The 24324-nt window shown below is 35.8% G+C and overlaps 2 protein-coding genes across 5 annotated transcripts in view; one reads left to right on the top strand and one right to left on the bottom strand.

Annotated features, from left to right (window-relative positions):
• LOC128230521 (ribosomal protein S6 kinase beta-1-like) overlaps positions 1–8966 on the top strand; it is a 28426-nt gene extending 19460 nt beyond the window's left edge. The window contains exons 12-17 of one of the 4 annotated variants that reach the window (XR_008260246.1): positions 568–630; positions 822–899; positions 1692–1799; positions 3259–3371; positions 4467–5412; positions 5737–5873. Coding sequence is in view for 3 of the 4 variants with exons in the window: in XM_052942852.1 (XP_052798812.1) it covers positions 568–630; positions 822–899; positions 1692–1799; positions 3259–3371; positions 5737–5923 (549 nt within the window). In the remaining variant the exon portion in view is untranslated. The other 3 variants (XM_052942852.1, XM_052942853.1, XM_052942854.1) reach the window with 3 other exon arrangements.
• Positions 8967–10553: 1587 nt separating this feature from the next.
• LOC128231093 (RPA-interacting protein A-like) overlaps positions 10554–24324 on the bottom strand; it is a 23705-nt gene continuing 9934 nt past the window's right edge. The window contains exons 3-6 of the mRNA XM_052943514.1: positions 16675–16798; positions 14109–14172; positions 13708–13845; positions 10554–11852 (exon numbers count right to left, since the gene is read on the bottom strand). Coding sequence (XP_052799474.1) covers positions 11823–11852; positions 13708–13845; positions 14109–14172; positions 16675–16798 — 356 coding nt within the window. The 3' untranslated portion in view covers positions 10554–11822. The remainder of the gene's footprint in view (positions 11853–13707; positions 13846–14108; positions 14173–16674; positions 16799–24324) is intronic.

Here is a 24324-nt window from a genome sequence, read left to right as displayed (position 1 = left end):
TATTTGCATCCAAAAAGGTAAGAAAAGAGCCCTACTGTCCATACTCTTTGCTTTTAATATCCCTATTTTACCCTACTTTTGCCAAAAAAGCACCTACTTTTATCCCTACTTTTTTGTTTTTGGTCACTTGAAAGCCTGCTTTGATAAAACAGTGACTCTCATTGTGAGTGATATACTTAGGGTAACCAGTGACTCTCATTGTGAGTGATATACCTAGGGTACCTAACCAGTGACTTTCTTGTGGAGTGATTAACCAGGGCTAGTCGGTGACTTTCATGTGGAGTGAAATACCAGGAGTAATAGGTGACTAGAATATTAAATGATGTTGAGAGATATACAAGGTGTAACGAGTGACTCACATTTACTTCAGTGTAAGTGCAAGTCAAGATATTGAACACGTAACTGACTTAACCTTAAAAGGGGCACTCACACTTTTCGGAACCACTAATTTTTTGTCATTCATTAATGTTGTTCTGTATTTTATTCAATTTAAATATATGTTTTGACTCTGATAATCAAGCTACAGCAAATGGCATTCCCTAAAAGTACATGTATGGTATATTTTAGCTTCTCCGAAAAAATGCACAGGAACGTCTTGGAGGGGGTAAAGATAATGCTGGGTCAATCAAGGTGAGCTATTAACAACATGTGTTTTATCCAGAAGATTCTTGTATCTTGTATTTGTTTATTTAACACTGTCTTATAATATAGGTAACCAGTTTTTAGTTAAATCTTGATTTAGTAGATTTTTTTGTATTGAAGATGTAAAAAAAAAAAAATTTTTACCGTACATGGCAATGTTCACTTTCAATTGATTTCAGGCTCATGCCTTCTTCAGACATATAGATTGGAATGACCTAATACACAGACGTGTGGAACCACCATTTAAACCTTCTCTGGTAAGAATTAGAGATTCACTCCACTGCACTGTCAGCCTGCTGTTTTGGCTATCCCAGATCAGAGCTTAACTATTTCTAATGATCGCAAATCTTCTCACATTAAAATCTGCTAAAAAGTGACAGTATCTATTTTTCAATTATCAATATTTCCAAATTAAAGCTTAAATATGCCAAATTTTGGTTTAAATTACCTTTATTCTTGTTCTGGTTATACATAAGTGCACTTTTAAAGTTGTTGACGTTCAAAAACAAGCTTATGTTCAGCTTTATCTGTTTTTCAAAGAAAAAACTTTGGCATCGTTGTCGCCACCAACATCATATTCAGTGTGGAATAACTTGAACCTTGGCCATAACTCAAACTGTTGCATGTGTTCAGATGAAATAAGATTCAATATTGTACAGCAAGGCACCTAGCTATAGCTTTAATTATTGTTGATCTATTGCCCCTTTTTTTGACAGAAAGAACAACAGGCGAGAGTTGGCATTTGCTCTGCGGTGCTCTTAATTAATATTACATCACTGTTGTCAATTTACAAAGGAAAGAGTTTAATGAAATTGCCTCATTATTCCAAAGAACTTATCATTCTGTATTGAAATCAGTTGTCATTCTTGTATTGTTTTACAAATAAACTAAAGTTATTCTGAACAATTAAGTTCGCCCTAGCATAATTCCACAGAAAATAGAAAAAAATCCTTAAAAGAATTACACATTCTGTAGATGTAAAGTTATGTAAAAAGTTAACTAGTATTCCAGTACTATGCAGTATAACACAGGTCATTGTTATTGCACAGACAAATGATGAAGATGTGAGTCAGTTTGACACGAAATTCACAAAGCAAACGCCAGTGGACTCCCCGGACGACACGGTGCTGAGTGAGAGCCAGAACAGAGCATTCCAGGTATGTGTAACACTGTTTTTGCAGATCCAGGTACGTGTAAAATTGTCATTGCAGATCCAGGTATGTGTAACACTGTCAATGCAGATCCAGGTTTGTGTAACACTGTCAATGCAGATCCAGGTACTTGTAACACTGTCAATGCAGATCCAGGTACTTGTAACACTGTCAATGCAGATCCAGGTATGTGTAACACCGTAAATGCAGATCCAGGTATGTGTAACACTGTCAATGCAGATCCAGGTATGTGTAACACCGTAAATGCAGGTCCAGGTATGTGTAACACTGTCAATGCAGATCCAGGTACGTGTAACACCGTTAATGCAGATCCAGGTATGTGTAACACTGTCAATGCAGATCCAGGTATGTGTAACACTGTCAATGCAGATCCAGGTATGTGTAACACTGTCAATGCAGATCCAGGTATGTGTAACACTGTCAATGCAGATCCAGGTATGTGTAACACTGTCAATGCAGATCCAGGTACGTGTAACACTGTCAATGCAGATCCAGGTATGTGTAACACTGTCAATGTAGGTCCAGGTATGTGAAACACTGTCAATGCAGATCCAGGTACATGTTACACCGAAAATGCAGATCAAGGTACGTGTAACACAGTCAATGCAGATCCAGGTACGTGTAACACTGTCAATGCAGATCCCGGTATGTGTAACACTGTCAATGCAGATCCAGGTATGTGTTACACTGTCAATGCAGATCTACGAACGTGTAACACCGTCAATGCAGATCCCGGTATGTGTAACACTGTCAATGCAGATCCAGGTATGTGTAACACCGTCAATGCAGATCCAGGTATGTGTTACACTTTCATTGCAGATCCAGGTACGTGTGTTACACCAGGTATGTGTAACACAGTCATTGCAGAACCAGGTACCTTTATAACCCTAAATGCAGACCAGGTACGTGTAACACAGTCATTGCAGAACCAGGTACCTTTATAACCCTAAATGCAGACCAGGTACGTGTAACACAGTCATTGCAGAACCAGGTACCTTTATAACCCTAAATGCAGACCAGGTACGTGTAACACAGTCATTGCAGAACCAGGTACCTTTATAACCCTAAATGCAGACCAGGTACTTGTAACACAGTCATTGCAGAACCAGGTACCTTTATAACTCTAAATGCAGATCCAGGTATGTGTAACACAGTCATTGCAGGTTCAGAATCTGTGTTGTGTCATATGTTCTGATTGAATGAAAAATCATTACATGTTAGGTGCTTGGAAATATGATTTTATGATTTAGAATTAATTCTTTTTTTCATAATTTTTTATTCAGAAATATTATTTATGTTAGCAAAAAATGAACCAAGCTTTGGTTGTGAAGTATTTATCTTACGTTATTTTGCTTTCAATAGAAGATGATAATAAAAATTCTGTCTTTTGTGCAATTACTAAAAATTTTCAATGTTATTTAAACCTGATGTTCATTTTTGTCAGGGCTTCTCATATGTAGCCCCTTCAGTGTTAGAAGATCTCAACAAGCCATGGATAGAGGAGCGGAATATCCGGTCTCCTAGGAAACATGGGAACACGTTCCGCGGCCGTGTCAGGTAGGTGTCATAGGTGTAGTTTGCTTTGGTCTTGTGTAGTAGTCTCCCTTTCCTGGGTCTGGCATTAACTGGTGATGTACTCACATATAAGGCATGGTATAACTTAAAGGGTGATTCTAAACAAACTTGGCCTAATGTAAAACATCTCCCCTTTCTCAGGCAACAAAAAGTTCCTTGTATGTGAATATATATTTTCTGACCAATGACATCCATACCCACATAATTATAAGTTGTTCTACCAGTGAGTGGCAGGCCTCAAAACTACTGCTATAGCCATTTATGTAAGAAATCATGTAGTTTCATTATTGGCTAACATATACAATGTATACATTTTTTGCATATTTATGTATCCCTATAACGTTTTACCAGTAGTTACTGTACTATATTATTCTTTGTTCATTTAGATGTGTAGAAGGCCAATGTACTTGCTCCCCAGTTGTAGAGTCCACCGTGTCCAGCCATGTGCCCAAGTCACAGCCCGTCAACATTTACAATGCTCTGTCACACTCTGTTATTGTTACTTTTCCTATGCCCTATGTTTAAAGATGACTGATAGTTTAATGTGCTCCATGCATGATGATGCTTATTGGCTGTTTTGTCTCTGTTTTTATTTGAATTATATAAATGATCATTTACCATCAATTTTTTAAGTAGTTTGTTTCTTTTGGTGGAGAAATCTTGATTCTAGAATTATTAATAAATAATGTAAAGGAGTTGTTGTTGAAGAGGTCTGAAATTTATTCTTATAATTGCTTTAAAAGAAACATTTTATTGAAGATTTATAATGGCACTAACATTGCATGTACATCATCAGACAATACCGCCTATATAGCAGGAATCTATTACCAGACAATACTGCCTATTTAGCATGTTTTTCATGCCATTACCTTGATCCTTTAACCTCCATTCATTTATGTAACTTTAGTATCTGTTTAACTATCTCACACAAGTTGATATTTTTCAGCACCATATGTTTGATCGCCATTTCAACACCCCCCTGTAACTAACACATACACCTGTTTATGTTGTTTTAGCGTCGTGTTGCAGTAATTGCTCGGTTGTTTCAGTATATTTAGCCATTGCTCGTGTTTTCAGTCACCCTATGATTGAAATATCAAGGGCGTCGGGCGGGGCGACAGGCGGGCACGAGACCATGGAAACCAGCACCCACCCTGCTCCTAGCGATCAGGCCCAAGCTTTAAACACTAAAACTATGAAACCAGCAAATACGCCTCATAGTCAACACCATAGGCACAAGCAGTGCTTTCATATACAATAGACTGTTACTGTATTTATGGTCTATGTGTTACACTAACAAATATTTACTGGCTAACATTGTCTTTCTAACTGTATTTCTCTATGCTTATACAATTCAGGACCATTGTTTGAAATGACTGCTTGTTCTGGAGTTAAGCCAAGACTAAATTTTAACCATGTAAAGTTTATCATTTAACAATCATGTTGTGCATTTAGAATGTTTTATTTTTTGAATGTGATTTAATGTATGAAATCCTGCCTGAAAGTTAGTGCCATAATTTATTTCAACTATCATTATTTGTTAACATTTGAATAGAGATTTGGAGAGCATTTTGCATGTTTTTGTGATGCTTTCATGGCGATAATCAAAGTTATGCTCATGAGACGTTTCAAGAATATAAATCAGCAAGATAAATATGGGATAAAAGTCCTTTTTAAAACTGTTTTGTCATTGACTTGCTAGGCTAGGTAGTTTTGTTCTCACATTCCTCTATTTATTACAGACATAATATTGCTTTATATCGGCCAAATTTATGTATTTGTTTTATCATAAAAATGGCTTTATTGGTGCAATCCTATGAAGTCCAAAATGCAAACTGTTTTACATTGTTTGTATTTACTTTCCCTTTTTGTTTCCTTGTTTAAGATTCTGTAACTTTTTAAACTGTACATGTATGATTGATTCATTTAGTGATACGTATTAAAATATTTGATGAACAATATTTTTTCAAAAGGTAAATTACTCCTTTCAGTATGTATTGGAACCAGGGCTATAACTTCAACAGTAAGCACAATGATACATGTTTGTTTTATTCATGAAATGAACTGTTTCTGCACTATAGTCTTTATAATTTCATGGATTTCAATTGGGTTGCTTTAAACTGATTTTTTGAACTAAATGTCAAACCTGGCCATTATTTTTTCCTCTTCAATATTTCAGGGTTATTTGACAGCATTTCACTTTAAGATTTAGGATTATTAATGAATGAGCTAACTAGTACTGGGTATCTGCAAAGTTGAAGTTTCAGCCATGGTTGTGTCTGATATCCCTGTAGCCTTGTATCCTGAAGGTGACTGTGTACTCAGTGTTGTTGCTGCGTGTTTTCAGCCACAGTCCGATGGTGGAGGGGTTCGAGCTGGGGCCATCGCACGGTGTAGGCGGGGCCGAGGGCGGCTACGAGGCCATGGACACATCGTCACATCCTCCACCCCACCCCCAGTCTCACGCTATAAACACTAAACAATATAAACCTTCTGCTATGCCAATCAATCAGCGACCTAAACATATACTCTAGAAGATGCTAGCAAAAGTCTAATAGGTATTACAATTGTAACTGTGATTTCAGTTAGAAGTTTTTAGTTCAAATAATCGTAAAAGATATTTCAATTGTTGCACATAGTTGACATTTTAAAAAGGTTTAACTATTTTGCCGAGTTTTTTTACTCCAACACAAATGTACATGATACACAGTGTGGATGATTGTCAACACATCAGAGGTTCTTTTTATTTTGAGTGATATTGTACATAGATAATGCTAAGTTTCTAGAGGAGGTTTATTGCAGACATTTTACAAGAGTACACTTTCAAAAAGTGTGTGGTTTTGACTGGTGAATTGGTATGAAGTGTTCATACATGAAACTTTGAATTGACTGCCTTTTGTTGTCTTTGTTTTACCATATAAATAACCATCTTACATCAGTTAATTGTATAAAACAAGTTATTTCTTAGTTTTGGTAATTGGTTATCCAATAATAACTGTAGCCCCATCAAACTAGCCAATAAATCCACTTTTAAACAATTGGCTCCAGGTATATATTAACATCCAATCACCTTGATAAAAGAAGTCATATTATCAAAAAATGTGCCCTTAACAATATGAATCAAGAGCATATTTGTTAGGGATTTACACCCTACTCTGTGTACTTTCGAAATATAAGTAAATGATGTAAAATGTCTGTGGAGCCGCACCTCTTCAGAGTTGATCACACGGATCATTAATAAATGACTAACTCATTGGGAGGTTTTTAGCAATTCTTTTTAGTTCAAGTGTTCAATTATTATCAGATGTTTTATTTGTAACCATGAATCATGTTTTATCAACTTCCATTCCATGAATGTATCATGGATATTTTAACCTATTAGTATTGTTCTCTTAAAATTCCTTCCGAAGAAGGCTCATTTAGTTTAAGCATATATTTTTTTCATTTCATCTAAAAAGTATGATGAGTAACAATGTGTTTTTAATCAGTTCAGTTCTCAAAAAAAAGTATTGAACATTGACTTTATGATTTCCATGTAGACCTTTTTCAGAAGTGTTTCAAGCATGTATGGTCATAATTATATTTTATCAAAAACATTGATGAAGAATGTGTTTAGGTTTTATTGAGATATAATTTATGATGTACATAAAATACTAGTAATTATTGTTCAAGCAATGTGATGTCAATGATTTGTACATGTTTTGTGATTGAGGCTGTGTGGTTTAAGGTGTATAGTGAGATGCATGTTTGTAACTGAATATTTATGAACTATTATTAGCTGGCAATCCGCTGAGCATGACTGCCATTTCATGCTCCCACTATGAGAGTACTTATTATGATATAATTGTTGAATGTTTGCATGTTGACACTGCCAGTATTGTAGCAGTGCTGGCTTGCTGTTATCTTTAAATGTACACCATGAATTACCTTACCCGGGCCAACACTGCACTTGTCCCCCGTTCTCCTCATGCCCCATTATAGTACATATGAAGCCATGTATTCAGGAAACAGAATTTTTGTGTTATCATAAATGTCTCATGTTCGAATGAAAATGAAAAATAGTTGAAAGAAATCAACCTGAATGTTGTTATACTATGAAAATAAATAATAATCACTGAACTCATATTCATGCTGTAATAATCGCCCCAGACGAAGCCAATGTTAAGCTTTATACTGTGTTGGCCTGGCAGTTTGGACTTTTGTGATATTTTCACATCTCAAGGAGAGGGATGACTGAACTAGTGTGCTGATGTATGCAAGGTGTCGGTCATCTTCCTGATATACATGCCAAGGTCACACCAAATTGACGCTTTGTTTGATGGGTTTAATGCACCTATTCTTTGACATGTACGTGAAAGTAATCTTTGCAGATAAAATATTTATTTTAACATACTTAATTACAAAACCCCCACAACGCTTTCAATAGCAAAAATATTAAAATGTTTTGACGAGTAGTTCATAGGGTATTACCTTTTTACAACATTTCTTTAGTAGGAAATTGCACTTAAGAGTAGATAATTGTTCAAGATCAAGATTTTCATTCCGAGTATTAATTATATGGGGAAAGTGTTTGCTGTCTACCACTCCTGTTATTAAACTGAACGAGAACATTTTTTTTGTTGTCCACTCGTTCTTAATTTTTACAAAAACAAAGGGTTAAATTGGTGTGGCCGTAAGTTTTAGTACTGACAATGTTTTACATAATTATCATTCTTATTATTAAAAAAACCATTGAAATATCATTGTGAAATGGAAATTGATTTCATTTTCAGGACTTGTACTTTATGTGGAAATCAATTGAACATTAATGTTAAGGAAATAGTTACAAACCTTTTCATTTGACTTCCATCTCATTAGACATTACAAAATATTTAAAATAAGTGACCTAGTAGCCAGTGACCTGTACAAAGTGATAGTCCACTGCAGAGTTCAGAAAGAGATGGACACAATGTCTTGCACTATTTACAAACAGCAGCCCATTTAGAATTTAAAAAACAACTGCTGTTGCATTTACTTATTATGATGCAAAACACAAAAACTAAATGGTTTGAACACTGTATTAAATTACAGCTTTAGACTTGTATAGCTCTCAATATCCTGAAATGAATTGCAACTGCTTAATTGTGTGCATGTTTTTACAATTCCTTGAAATGAGAACAGTGCACTGTAACTGTAAGGGTACCATTGGAACCTGACATTGGTCAAATTGTACAGTGAAATGTGTAATCAGTTAAAACTAATATTTTTTAATGTAAATAGTCAAATTCATTGTTAATTATGTTCCAAAGCATTTATTTATTTCATATTCATTTAAAGACTGATTTGTTCATTTCAAACCATTTGTAAGTCTGTTGATTGATGTACACATATTAATATTACTGTTGACGAAAATGCCCATTATTAGATTTAAATAAGGATTATTTTACAACATGATATGTTTTTAGTTTAGCGTTTTAATGAAGGGTCCCAAATTTTAATTATGTATCTCTGAAACACTTAACATTTGAATGCTTCTTTGTTTGATCCAAACCTTCTGAATGTGTTAAAAACAGTGCCGAAAAATAAACTTTTCTCCTCCGTTGTCTTTTGTGCATTCCTACCTTCTGACCCACATTGGCATACAGGGCTGGCCACAAACCTTTACCTTTGGACAACAGCACTTAAGTTTCTATATATGCGCAGCAGGGGATTATCATGCCAAACATTCCTTAAACTAGGCCTTTAAGTTCATAACCATTATTATGTTATTGTATATCATGACAGACATATAGGCGCCCGACCTCAACTCAGTTTGATCAAGAACTAGAACAATGTCCTTTGAATTGTCAAATTTTGGCTATGTTCACTAGAGCTCTCTTAGTAGTTTTATTCATTTCTTATGTCCAATCTGTTACCATGGCAATTGGCATCATGGTGATCACTTTCTATAAACACCCAGATTGCATAATTTATTCAAGAGTTATGGCCCATGAATTTTCAAAACTGTAAGCACTATTTACTTGAGGTTAGAGGTTTTCTGTGTGATAACTTGACAATGCCTGCACCCATGGCCCCCAAACTTGACTTGGAGATTGGGCCTGACAAGTACATGACCCCTATTGTTTTTTGGGGTCATCTGGCCAAAGGTCAAGGTCACAGTCACCTTGAATGGTTAGAGGTTTTCCGTGTGATAACTTGACAATGCCTGCACCCATGGCCCTCAAACTTGACATGGAGATTTGGCCTGTCCAGTACATGACCCCTTATGTTTTGGGGGGTCATCAGGCCAAAGGTCAAGGTCACAGTGAACTTGAATGGTAAAAGGTTGTCCAAGTGATAACTTGACAATGCCTGCACCCATGGCCCTCAAACTTGACTTGGAGGTTGGGCCTGACCAGTAGATGACCCCTATTGTTTTTGGGGGTCATTGGACCAAAGGCCAAGGTCACATGTACCTTGAATGGTAAAAGGTTGTCCGAGTGATAACTCGACAATGCCTGCACCCATGGGCCTCAAACTTGACTTGGAGAATTGGCCTGACCAGGAGATAACCCCTATGGTTTTTGGGGGTCATCTGGCCAAAGGTCAAGGTCACAGTGACCTGGAATGGTAAAAGGTTGTCAGAGTGATAACTCGACAATGCCTGCACCCATGTCCCTCAAACTTGACTTGGAGGTTGGGCCTGGCCAGAAGATGGTCCCTATTGATTTTAGGGGTCATTGGGCCAAAGGTCAAGGTCACAGTGACCTGGAATAGTAAAAGGTTATCCGATTGATAACTCGACAATGCCTGCACCCATGGCCCTCAAACTTGACTTGGAGGTTTGGCCTGGCCAGAAGATGGTCCCTATTGATTTTACGGTCATTGGGCCAAACGTCAAGGTCACAGTGACCTTGAATGATAAAAGGTTGTCTGAGTGGTAACTTGACAATGCCTGCACCCATGGCCCTCAAACTTGACATTTAGGTTTCTGGTGACCAGCTGATGACTCTGGATTTTGAGTTAATAGAGTCAAAGGTCATGGTCATAACTCACTCTATCCTCACACTTTAATGGTCATAATCTTAAAACTGCCTTAACGGCAACAAATCAGCTGTCATTTCGGTCCATGCATATTTCATTCAATTGTCCATATAATCCTGACAACATGGCGCTCAGGGGGGGGCATAATGTTTGACAAACATCTCTTGTTATACTTTATTTTCCAATCCAAAAGGAGGGTATTCCAACTAGGCAACAATCAATTCACAGAATTAGTGTATCAAATTTGGGTATACAAGGTGACAATTTTGATATACTGATCATATGCCGATGAACAGAGTTAAAGTTGCTCAAATTAAGCGTGATGTTATAAAGGGCCATCACTCAAAGCACACTTGTCAATTAACACTATAACCAAGTTAGATGGAGTAAGAACTGCTCAAGTGGATAAAAGCAAATTTGATCAATTATTTCAAGGGTTATTTCATGTTAAGAATGGAAGCGATATTGCTGGTAGAGAACTTGTCCAAGATGCTGTGTATGCATTAACTATTAGATGAGATTGATCAAGCCAACTTGGTCAAATTTATAAGAAAATTCAAAGGTAACAACTCCACAGCCCCCTTTCAAACTCAACATAGATACTGATGGGGATGATGCAAACTGCTTCGAGAAAATACAACTTTGTGAAAACAATGTATGGCATTAGGAAAACTGGAATACTGTTAAATAGCTGTACAAGGAATTTCTCTCCAGTTGTGTTCTGGTTAGAAATGACCTCTCAATTGAAATTGATTATCTTGCAAATGAAAGGTATTAAAGATATGCATTCATGTATATACTGATTTTTTTTATTAAATTATACGGTATAGACAACGACATGTTTTCAATGTTTAAATTCTTTGTTAAAGAATACCTGTACACAACTTAAACACAAAGACTATTGAAATGTAAGAAATGATTATTCCCAATTACATACAGATCTATCAATACAAGTCATTGAATTCAATGATAACAGCATTGAACTATACATACAAATGTAACAAAATGATTGTGCAGTGGTATAAAAGTCTCGGACTTAAATACAGTGAACAGAACAAAGTTTACAGCAGTTACTGGGCAACATAGAGGGTTGAACAAGAATGGGCACATTTATTCTGTGGGCATATTTATCAATCTTTATCTAATGCACAAAACAAACTGCATGTACACATTCTAAATGACATACAAAAATAGAGATATCACAATTATACAAAGGTAATGCTTTCAGCATTTAAACACTGTCATGCAGCTACAAACAGTGTCAACAGACAAATCCTACATGTATGTACATATTCACTGGCACATGAACGAGCAGTATTGTATTGAGGTTGGGTGTAGAGTCTAAAAAAGGTGAGATTTAGACCACCACTGATTTCCAATCACATCTAGATCACCATCAACATCTAAATCGCCACCGACATCCAATCACATCTAGATCACCACCGACATCCAATCACAGTCCTGAAAATACAACATCACAGTCCAGATAAAGCAACATTTTAAAAAATATCATTAATTCAAACTATCTATCCTGGTGTTTTGCTATTTTGGGAAAATCATAAGAGAAAATTCCAACTTGAAACCTTTGTGCTCAACAACCATGAAAATAAGTCTGATAACAATATTTTTAATTTGATCATCCAAATTGGCATAGGGCTGTTTTGTATTTTTTCAATAACATTTTAACATTTAATGGAATTGGACTAAATCAAGTGATTTTCCATTGATGTTAATTCATTAATAACTCACTTGAAACACAAATTCAATACTGAATTGGCTCAGATTGAAATTTGTTTTTTCTCTCCTCCAGCTGTCAACACTTTTATGAATGTCAGAGTATCGAAAGATAAACTAGGAATGTGTCAATAAGACACAGATTCCCACACTGCTGCTCTTGTCACAAAAGCAAAAGGCCATTTAAATTACCAGTTGCAGAATGGAAGAGTGCGGAATACAAAGGTAATACAAAACTTTCCACTTAAAAATACTTACATTAACACTATAATTTAATTTCAATCAACTATATGAAGTCACAAACAACTTTGCTAACTTAAATACTGACTTTGACCTTGAATTAGGGCGTATAACTTTCATATGCAGATTAACATCTTTGGGAGGGTACATAACACACAAGTGTCACGCTCTATGTGCCTAATTTGAATTAAGTCAAGGGCCATAAATTTGACTTAAGTCAAGGGCCATAACTCCATTGGGCACAGTCACAAGCTAAACCCTAGATGCATAACTTAAACTGAAGGTTAACATGACTCTGACTCAAATACTTCTCAACATATGGCTGACAGAAGGTGTATGATAAATTGTTAACATAGAAAACGACAACAACTCTAAATTGAAAGCCCTGTGGCCAGTTTTGACCCCCAGCCTACGTTCTGAACAAACTTGATAGAGGACCACCATATGATGATAAACACAAAATATCAAGGGTCTACGCCCAACGGTTTCAGACCAGAAGATTTCCCTATATAAGAATGTAAGAGACTTGTGACCCTGGGGTTGGGCAGTTTTGACCCTAGGGGCATAATTTGGTAGACGACAACTAAATGATGTAACACACCAAATATCTAAGCTCTAGGCCTGATGTTTTTTGTCAAGAAGATTTTTGAATTTATCCTTTTAGTTGCCAATTGGCATGGAATTCATTTTTTTTCAACAACTTTGAAAGGCACCAGCCAAGGGACATCCCTATGAAGACCAGATGGAGATCAATCACAGTAGCTCACCTTCAGCACTTTGTGCTCAGGTAAGCTAAAAGCAGCTCATAAGTAGGTGTTTTATGAGAGTTTATATTGAAAACTATACGAAAAATTCCTTATACCCACCCTCCTGTCAATAAAACCCATAAAGCAGACAGATGGATGGTATGACAAAAGCAAATCTATATAGCCCTTTTTAAGTGGGGGCATAAAAATCTTGCTATCTACAATATAAATCTAAAACCGTAATAATTACGGCTATCATTTTAAACCATAAGTTTGCTGTATTTTGGGTCTTTAATGTGAAATCATAGATAAAAGAGAAAGGATTTATTGATCATCAATTATCGTGATATTAGTATTCAAGTAAATATTACCCTATTTTGGCCTCATCTACATCATCATCATTGTTTGAATTTCTGTAACTGATTTTTTTTAAACAAGTGTTTAAATCGTATGATATGTTCACTGTTTTCATGGCTCCCTTAGTACTGACATCCTTAAGGAATAAAAAAATACACTATTTACTAACTTTTAACCACAGGCTTTGCTAGTATATCACCATTCTAAAACAGTTAAGTAATGGAGTAACGTTTTCTCACGGGGCATGTCATGAGGAGGTTGGTTGGTCCGGCATCAGAGACGAGACTGTAGACTGGTTCACAGTGACAGGCTGCCCCGTGTTGTTCTAGGCCCATTTCCAACAGGCGCTGAACGTTACCCAGGCTTAACCCATCCTGCTGCAGAACATAAATGTATAATCATCACTTTTTAGTCTAGGGTATCCCACAACTCTTATCCTCTATCAACTGTCTGGTGGAGAAATTCCAATAAATATCATAATCATTTGATTGGGAATTGCTGTTACTTTTGTCTTAAGCCACTTATGACAATTAAAACACAATTTAAGTCCTGAAGGCTTCATGAAGTGGTCTAGCCAAAATGCAGCCAATGGGTGCAGAGAATACAATAACAAACAACGAACCAGGCTTTCAAAACCTACCTCTGTATCAATCCTCAGGCCGCATTTACAAAATATCACAGACTTGTTCAACATCAGAGTGCTCCTGAAACACACAATATACACCACTACATGTATGTAGATCATCTGTTATGGACACAAGAGGGCCAGATGGCCCTATATCGCTCAACTGATTGGACAAGGGTACTAAAATTATTGATCAGACAACAAAATGGATGAGGCCTGCTAAAACTCCCACCAGCCTATATGCACTCAGGTGAAACAATAAAACATTCCGGTTTTTTTAAATGGAAATATAAAAAAAAGATGAAAAATATGCATTTGTTCAAAAAGTTACAAAGAGCCATAACTTAATACTTTAAGTTGGAGTTAAATAGCTTGTCACAAAGGATTATTATCCTAAAATCAGGCCAATGGTTTCTGAAGATTTTCAAAGTTTTCAATATAGTCAATATAGAGCACTTTGTGTCAGGCGAGCTAAAAACACACAAAATACACCAGTATGTAGAATATCAGTTATACAAAACCTTGCAATTGTTATGACCACCAAACACAACAAAGAAAAAAACAACAACAACAAACTTTAAACAACAACAAAACTTATTTGCTTGCAATTTTACACCCCCCAAAAATCCAATTCAAAGAATATATCAAAAGTCCAACAAATATCTTCACTGATGCTGGTATTTTATAGTATATATATGTATGTTCACAGAATTCAATCCACATGAAATATTGAACACACTGTATGAGCACTAAGTAAGTCAAACGACACTCTTAATTCCAACAAAAGGTTGAAAATAAATGTCACAGAATATTTCAATCATATACAAGATCTTAGAAATGTTCTAGGCCTGATGAAAATGTTATTGAAACTTTAAATTTACCTAAAGAGCAATGAAGAGAGAAATTTGCCCAAATAAGAGTATTCCAGAGCATACTACAAAAACCCTCTAGAAATTTCTACCAAATTTTATATGAATCTGGTTTATTCTAGATCGAACACACAATTTACACCAGTATTTAGAATATCAGTTATGGAAAAAACAATTGCAACCACATGTTTTGATCCCTTTGATAATTCTATTAATTATTTAGTGGGCCAACCAACTGCAGAAAATGTGTAATCCTTCTGTTGCTGTAAAAACATGTTGCTCACAGATCATTAGCATTTTATCTGAACCATAACTTGAGCCAATTTTTTGTAATTGAAGGGCCATAACTCCCCCATACTGTGTGCAGCTGCAAACAAAACCCCATGTGCACAACTGCATCATCTCAACAACATTTCCTAATATCAAATAGTCTTGGAGTTTTGAATAACACAAGTTCGCATTTTACATATGGACAGAATCACGGACGGACAGACCAGGGCAACTCTAAATGCCCCCCCCCCCCACCCCCCCATTAAAATAAATGTGAATGGACGGATAGATATACTGACAGGTTGATCACTATTGCAAAAACTTGAGCAGGGTCAAAGATTAAGGAAACTTGTTTTAAATTAAGCCCGAGCACCAGCAGTATTGTCACATGATAGTCTTGGATAGCTTTGTAGTATGTTGAGCAGCTCATGAGCGGTCTTCTTTTGTTATCCTCATCCCTATACTGTTTACAGACATTTCCTGCATGTTGCAAGCTTTCATCTAACTCATTATTTTGATGCAAGCGATCTTAATGCGATCTTTCTTTACTTTTCTTTGGGTTCAGAATAAACAATAAATATCGTGATTCCTATTATTGCGCAAATATAACATTGCAATGCAGAAAGAAATTTAATTCTAAATGAAACGATTGATCACGATTAACAGATATTTCTGTGTGTTATGGTGCAATTATTCTGCCATTATACACTAGAATATCATTAATCATAACACTGTGGGAATCAACTAATTTCAGTTAAATAGAATCTCTGTTTCCAAAACAGGAAGAATTCTCTTGTTCTAAAATTCTTGGACTTTATTAAATTAGGCCTTTGTGAAGTAGATTACTTTCGTTTTGAAAAGTTTTTATTGTATTTTTCTTTCTTTTTTGCTCATTTTGGAAGGTTACAACTTTGCATGCATTGTCTAATCTTCAGTCTTAAGTTTTATTTTTTTAACGACTCAGTTAGCAGAAATGCAAGATATCTCACAATATTAGGGCAATATGTAGTAATCAAAACTGATTACACAAACGCTTAACTCACAGTACCATGAGCATTTTAGTGCATCATAGTCAAATTGCCCGTTTGGCCATTGAATTTAATGGGTCTTGTTTATGTTATAGTAAATTGCATTTTTCAGAAAAAATATAACCCTTTTCCAAAATGAAGTTTGGCGAATCATTTGAGTCTATGTTAAGCTTAGTTAAGTTATTGACATCCAAACTCCAATCAGTCCATCAAATTTATTTAAATAGTTTCACAAAAGACTTAACAAAAGTAATTCAGCACCCTTAGCAGTAAAGGTTAAACATAAGTTCCATTCAACTGTGAAAAATGACAACACAAATAACAAGACATTGTGTCACTAGCAAAATTAAATGACACTTTCTCCTAAAATGAAATACTGGCAACTCTATGTAAAAGTTCAAATGTCTCACTCACTTTTTACAGAGGGGGCAGACAACCTCCACAGCAGAGAGTTTGTCAAGGGCAGAACACAGAGACTGCTCCTCTAGCTGGAGAGTTCCCTGCTCGTAGCTCGAATACTCTTCCAACAACCGCAACTCTGAAATCAAATAATGTAGTGTGTATATATGTATATTGTGTTTAGCACACAACAATTAATATTAAAATGTAATATTTTTATGAAATAAAATACTTTAAAAACTGGTTGAGATTTACAAAATTAGAATGAGTTCAGGGTGAAAGGAGCGTGGTAAAGCAATTACAATTACAAGTATTGTCTGAGACAGCAGACCAAATTTATCGCTTCTGACATCTCTTAGGATGGAAAACTCTTGTAATGACACCTATCAACTGCTTCCCCAACTGAAACTTGTCCCAGCAGGTCAACATACAGTCTGAGATGAATGTTTACAGACCATGAAAATATCCTCATATTGTCAAAAGTGAGCCATCTGAATGGTTTCTTGTCTTTTGATTTTGGTTCTTTGTGCAATTTAATAATGTCTGCTCGCTACTGGACTTGCCATTACTGTTTCAACTAGAGCTGTCACAGGAGTGATGATTTACCCTGACTGCAACCTGGACAAAGAAATGGCTAACTGTTTCTTTGAAAAGAGGCCATAACTCTAAGGCTATTATACACTGCATTTCCACTCATCATGCTTGACCAAAGTTGTTTACTGCACTTCCTCTAATTGTGCTTTACCATTATAGGAAGTTTAATTAAATTTAATCAATTAGTTTTCGAGTTATGCTTCGGACAATGAAAATTAACTAAGTGCATTAATTCTGTAATTAGCTGAAATAGAATTATAGTTCTTGTACACTGGACTTTCTCTCATTATATGATGATAAGTTCCATGTAGAAGTTTTCAAGTTATCCTCCGGACAAGGAAAATAGCAACACCTGACCGACCGAACGACCAACCAACTAACCAGTGACTTCAAACTTTGTTAGGGTATAATTACAACCAATAATTTTGCTACCACCAAAGCAAGAGTTACTACTGTATAAGTACAATTAAGTGGTAAGGATTGTTAACGACATCCACCAGTTTTACATTTGAGATGCCTATATGTAACATGTATGGGCACTCATTTTACACTTGAGATCCCTATATGTAACATGTATGGGCACTCATTTTACATTTGATATCAATATATGTAACATGTATGGGCACTCATTTTACACCTGAGATGCCTATATGTAACATGTATGGGCACTCATTTTACACCTGAGATGCCTATATGTAACATGAATGGGCACTCATTTTACATTTGAGATGCCTATATGTAACATGTAAGGGCTCTCATTTTACACCTGAGATGCCTATATGTAACATGTAAGGGCTCTCATTTTACACCTGAGATGCCTATATGTAACATGTATGGGCACTTATTTTACACCTGAGATGCCTATATGTAACATGTATGGGCACTCATTTTACACCTGAGATGCCTATATGTAACATGAATGGGCACTCATTTTACACCTGAGATGCCTATATGTAACATGTATGGGCACTCATTTTACACCTGAGATGCCTACATGTAACATGAATGGGCACTCATTTTACACCTGAGATGCCTACATGTAACATGTATGGGCACTCATTTTACACCTGAGATGCCTATATGTAACATGTATGGGCACTCATTTTACACCTGAGATGCCTATATGTAACATGTATGGGCACTCATTTTACACTTGAGATGCCTAGGCCTAAAAAAAAAATACATTTGGTTCGGGTTACCCGACCCTACCTACGGAATAGGCGCCGACCCTACCGTTTTTATAGTCAGTTTGAAAAAAAAATGAAAAACTAAAAAAAAAAAAATATATATTTCGTTTTTTTTTTTAATTGCTTTTTAATATTAAGTTTAAACCTTAAATGCTTGTACAGAAGATAGCTTTAACACCATTCTCCAATGATGAAAATTATATTCTTATATAAAACCTAATAAAAAAAAAAAATAAAAAAAAATAAAAAGCCTGCCTACCCTACCTATTTTTTTTAAGGATGTAACCCTAACCAAACAATTTTTTTTTTTAGGCCCTATATGTAACATGTATGGGCACTCATTTTACGCCTGAGATCCATATATGTAACATGTATGGTCACTCATTTTACATTTGATATCAATATATGTAACATGTATGGGCACTCATTTTACACCTGAGATGCCTATATGTAACATGTATGGGCACTCATTTTACACTTGAGATCCATATAATTATGTAACATGTATGGTCACTCATTTTACATTTGATATCAATATATGTAACATGTATGGGCACTCATTTTACACTTGAGATGCCTATAAGTAACATGTATGGGCACTCATTTTACACCTGAGATGCCTATATGTAACATGTATGGGCACTCATTTTACATTTGAGATGCCTATATGTAACATGTAAGGGCTCTCATTTTACACCTGAGATGCCTATATGTAACATGTAAGGGCTCTCATTTTACACCTGAGATGCCTATATGTAACATGTATGGGCACTTATTTTACACCTGAGATGCCTATATGTAACATGTATGGGCACTCATTTTACACCTGAGATGCCTATATGTAACATGAATGGGCACTCATTTTACACCTGAGATGCCTATATGTAACATGTATGGGCACTCATTTTACACCTGAGATGCCTACATGTAACATGAATGGGCACTCATTTTACACCTGAGATGCCTACATGTAACATGTATGGGCACTCATTTTACACCTGAGATGCCTACATGTAACATGTATGGGCACTCATTTTACACCTGAGATGCCTATATGTAACATGTATGGGCACTCATTTTACACTTGAGATGCCTAGGCCTAAAAAAAAAATACATTTGGTTCGGGTTACCCGACCCTACCTACGGAATAGGCGCCGACCCTACCGTTTTTATAGTCAGTTTGAAAAAAAAATGAAAAACTAAAAAAAAAAAAAAATATATATTTCGTTTTTTTTTTAATTGCTTTTTAATATTAAGTTTAAACCTTAAATGCTTGTACAGAAGATAGCTTTAACACCATTCTCCAATGATGAAAATTATATTCTTATATAAAACCTAATAAAAAAAAAAAATAAAAAAAAATAAAAAGCCTGCCTACCCTACCTATTTTTTTTAAGGATGTAACCCTAACCAAACAATTTTTTTTTTTAGGCCCTATATGTAACATGTATGGGCACTCATTTTACGCCTGAGATCCATATATGTAACATGTATGGTCACTCATTTTACATTTGATATCAATATATGTAACATGTATGGGCACTCATTTTACACCTGAGATGCCTATATGTAACATGTATGGGCACTCATTTTACACTTGAGATCCATATAATTATGTAACATGTATGGTCACTCATTTTACATTTGATATCAATATATGTAACATGTATGGGCACTCATTTTACACTTGAGATGCCTATAAGTAACATGTATGGGCACTCATTTTACACCTGAGATGCCTATATGTAACATGTATGGGCACTCATTTTACACCTGAGATGCCTATATGTAACATGTAAAGGCTCTCATTTTACACCTGAGATCCCTATATGTAACATGTATGGGCACTCATTTTACACCTGAGATGCCTATATGTAACATGTAAAGGCTCTCATTTTACACCTGAGATCCCTATATGTAACATGTATGGGCACTCATTTTACACCTGAGATGCCTATATGTAACATGTATGGGCACTCATTTTACACCTGAGATGCCTATATGCAACATGTATGGGCACTCATTTTACACCTGAGATGCCTATATGTAACATGTATGGGCACTCATTTTACACCTGAGATGCCTATATGTAACATGTATGGGCTTTCATATTACACCTGAGATGCCTATATGTAACATGAATGGGCACTCATTTTACACCTGAGATGCCTATATGTAACACGTATGGGGTCTCATTTTACACCTGAGATGCCTATATGTAACATGTATGGGCACTCATTTTACACTTGAGATCCATATATGTAACATGTATGGGCACTCATTTTACACCTGAGATCCATATATGTAACATGTATGGTCACTCATTTTACATTTGATATCAATATATGTAACATGTATGGGCACTCATTTTACACCTGAGATGCCTATATGTAACATGTATGGGCACTCATTTTACACTTGAGATCCATATAATTATGTAACATGTATGGTCACTCATTTTACATTTGATATCAATATATGTAACATGTATGGGCACTCATTTTACACTTGAGATGCCTATATGTAACATGTATGGTCACTCATTTTACATTTGATATCCCTATAAGTAACATGTATGGGCACTCATTTTACATTTGAGATGCCTATATGTAACATGCATGGGCACTCATTTTACACTTGAGATCCATATATGTAACATGTATGGTCACTCATTTTACATTTGATATCCCTATAAGTAACATGTATGGGCACTCATTTTACATTTGAGATGCCTATATGTAACATGTATGGGCACTCATTTTACATTTGAGATGCCTATATGCACTCATTTTACAGTTGATATCCATATATGTAACATGTAAGGGCACTCATTTTACACCTGAGATCCCTATATGTAACATGTATGGGCACTCATTTTACACCTGAGATGCCTATATGTAACATGTATGGGCACTCATTTTACACCTGAGATGCCTATATGTAACATGTATGGGCACTCATTTTACACCTGAGATGCCTATATGTAACATGTATGGGCACTCATTTTACACCTGAGATGCCTATATGTAACATGTATGGGCTCTCATTTTACACCTGAGATGCCTATATGTAACATGTATGGGCACTCATTTTACACCTGAGATGCCTATATGTAACATGTATGGGCACTCATTTTACACCTGAGATGCCTATATGTAACATGAATGGGCACTCATTTTACACCTGAGATGCCTATATGTAACATGTATGGGCACTCATTTTACACCTGAGATGCCTATATGTAACATGTATGGGCACTCATTTTACACTTGAGATCCATATATGTAACATGTATGGGCACTCATTTTACACCTGAGATGCCTATATGTAACATGTATGGGCTCTCATTTTACACCTGAGATGCCTATATGTAATAGTATGGGCACTCATTTTACACTTGAGATCCATATATGTAACATGTATGGGCACTCATTTTACACCTGAGATCCATATATGTAACATGTATGGTCACTCATTTTACATTTGATATCAATATATGTAACATGTATGGGCACTCATTTTACACCTGAGATGCCTATATGTAACATGTATGGGCACTCATTTTACACTTGAGATCCATATAATTATGTAACATGTATGGTCACTCATTTTACATTTGATATCAATATATGTAACATGTATGGGCTCTCATTTTACACCTGAGATGCCTATATGTAACATGTATGGGCACTCATTTTACACTTGAGATGCCTATATGTAACATGTATGGGCACTCATTTTACACCTGAGATGCCTATATGTAACATGTATGGTCACTCATTTTACACCTGAGATGCCTATATGTAACATGTATGGGCTCTCATTTTACACCTGAGATGCCTATATGTAACATGTATGGGCTCTCATTTTACACCTGAGATGCCTATATGTAACATGTATGGGCACTCATTTTACACCTGAGATGCCTATATGTAACATGTATGGGCACATCATTTTACACTTGAGATCCATATATGTAACATATATGGGCACTCATTTTACACCTGAGATCCATATATGTAACATGTATGGTCACTCATTTTACATTTGATATCAATATATGTAACATGTATGGGCACTCATTTTACACCTGAGATGCCTATATGTAACATGTATGGGCACTCATTTTACACTTGAGATCCATATAATTATGTAACATGTATGGTCACTCATTTTACATTTGATATCAATATATGTAACATGTATGGGCACTCATTTTACACTTGAGATGCCTATAAGTAACATGTATGGGCACTCATTTTACACCTGAGATGCCTATATGTAACATGTATGGGCACTCATTTTACACCTGAGATGCCTATATGTAACATGTAAAGGCTCTCATTTTACACCTGAGATCCCTATATGTAACATGTATGGGCACTCATTTTACACCTGAGATGCCTATATGTAACATGTATGGGCACTCATTTTACACCTGAGATGCCTATATGTAACATGTATGGGCTTTCATTTTACACCTGAGATGCCTATATGTAACATGAATGGGCACTCATTTTACACCTGAGATGCCTATATGTAACATGTATGGGCTCTCATTTTACACCTAAGATGCCTATATGTAACATGTATGGGCACTCATTTTACACTTGAGATCTATATATGTAACATGTATGGGCACTCATTTTACACTTGAGATCCATATAATTATGTAACATGTATGGTCACTCATTTTACATTTGATATCAATATATGTAACATGTATGGGCACTCATTTTACACTTGAGATGCCTATAAGTAACATGTATGGGCACTCATTTTACACCTGAGATGCCTATATGTAACATGTATGGGCACTCATTTTACACCTGAGATGCCTATATGTAACATGTAAAGGCTCTCATTTTACACCTGAGATCCCTATATGTAACATGTATGGTCACTCATTTTACATTTGATATCAATATATGTAACATGTATGGGCTCTCATTTTACACCTGAGATGCCTATATGTAACATGTATGGTCACTCATTTTACACCTGAGATGCCTATATGTAACATGTATGGTCACTCATTTTACACCTGAGATGCCTATATGTAACATGTATGGGCTCTCATTTTACACCTGAGATGCCTATATGTAACATGTATGGGCTCTCATTTTACACCTGAGATGCCTATATGTAACATGTATGGGCACTCATTTTACACCTGAGATGCCTATATGTAACATGTATGGGCACTCATTTTACACTTGAGATCCATATATGTAACATGTATGGGCACTCATTTTACACCTGAGATCCATATATGTAACATGTATGGTCACTCATTTTACATTTGATATCAATATATGTAACATGTATGGGCACTCATTTTACACCTGAGATGCCTATATGTAACATGTATGGGCACTCATTTTCACTTGAGATCCATATAATTATGTAACATGTATGGTCACTTCCATTTTACATTTGATATCAATATATGTAACATGTATGGGCTTCTCATTTTTACACTTGAGATGCCTATAAGTAACATGTATGGGCACTCATTTTACACTTGAGATGCCTATATGTAACATGTATGGGCACTCATTTTACACCTGAGATGCCTATATGTAACATGTAAAGGCTCTCATTTTACACCTGAGATCCTATATGTAACATGTATGGGCACTCATTTTACACCTGAGATGCCTATATGTAACATGTATGGGCACTCATTTTACACCTGAGATGCCTATATGCAACATGTATGGGCACTCATTTTACACCTGAGATGCCTATATGCAACATGTATGGGCACTCATTTTACACCTGAGATGCCTATATGTACCATGTATGGGCTTTCATTTACACCTGAGATGCCTATAGTACATGAATGGGCACTCATTTTACACCTGAGATGCCTATATGTAAC

The sequence above is a fragment of the Mya arenaria genome, chromosome 4, assembly GCF_026914265.1.
Source record: "Mya arenaria isolate MELC-2E11 chromosome 4, ASM2691426v1".
Taxonomy (NCBI): domain Eukaryota; kingdom Metazoa; phylum Mollusca; class Bivalvia; order Myida; family Myidae; genus Mya; species Mya arenaria.
This window is presented reverse-complemented; position numbering and strand designations above follow the sequence as displayed.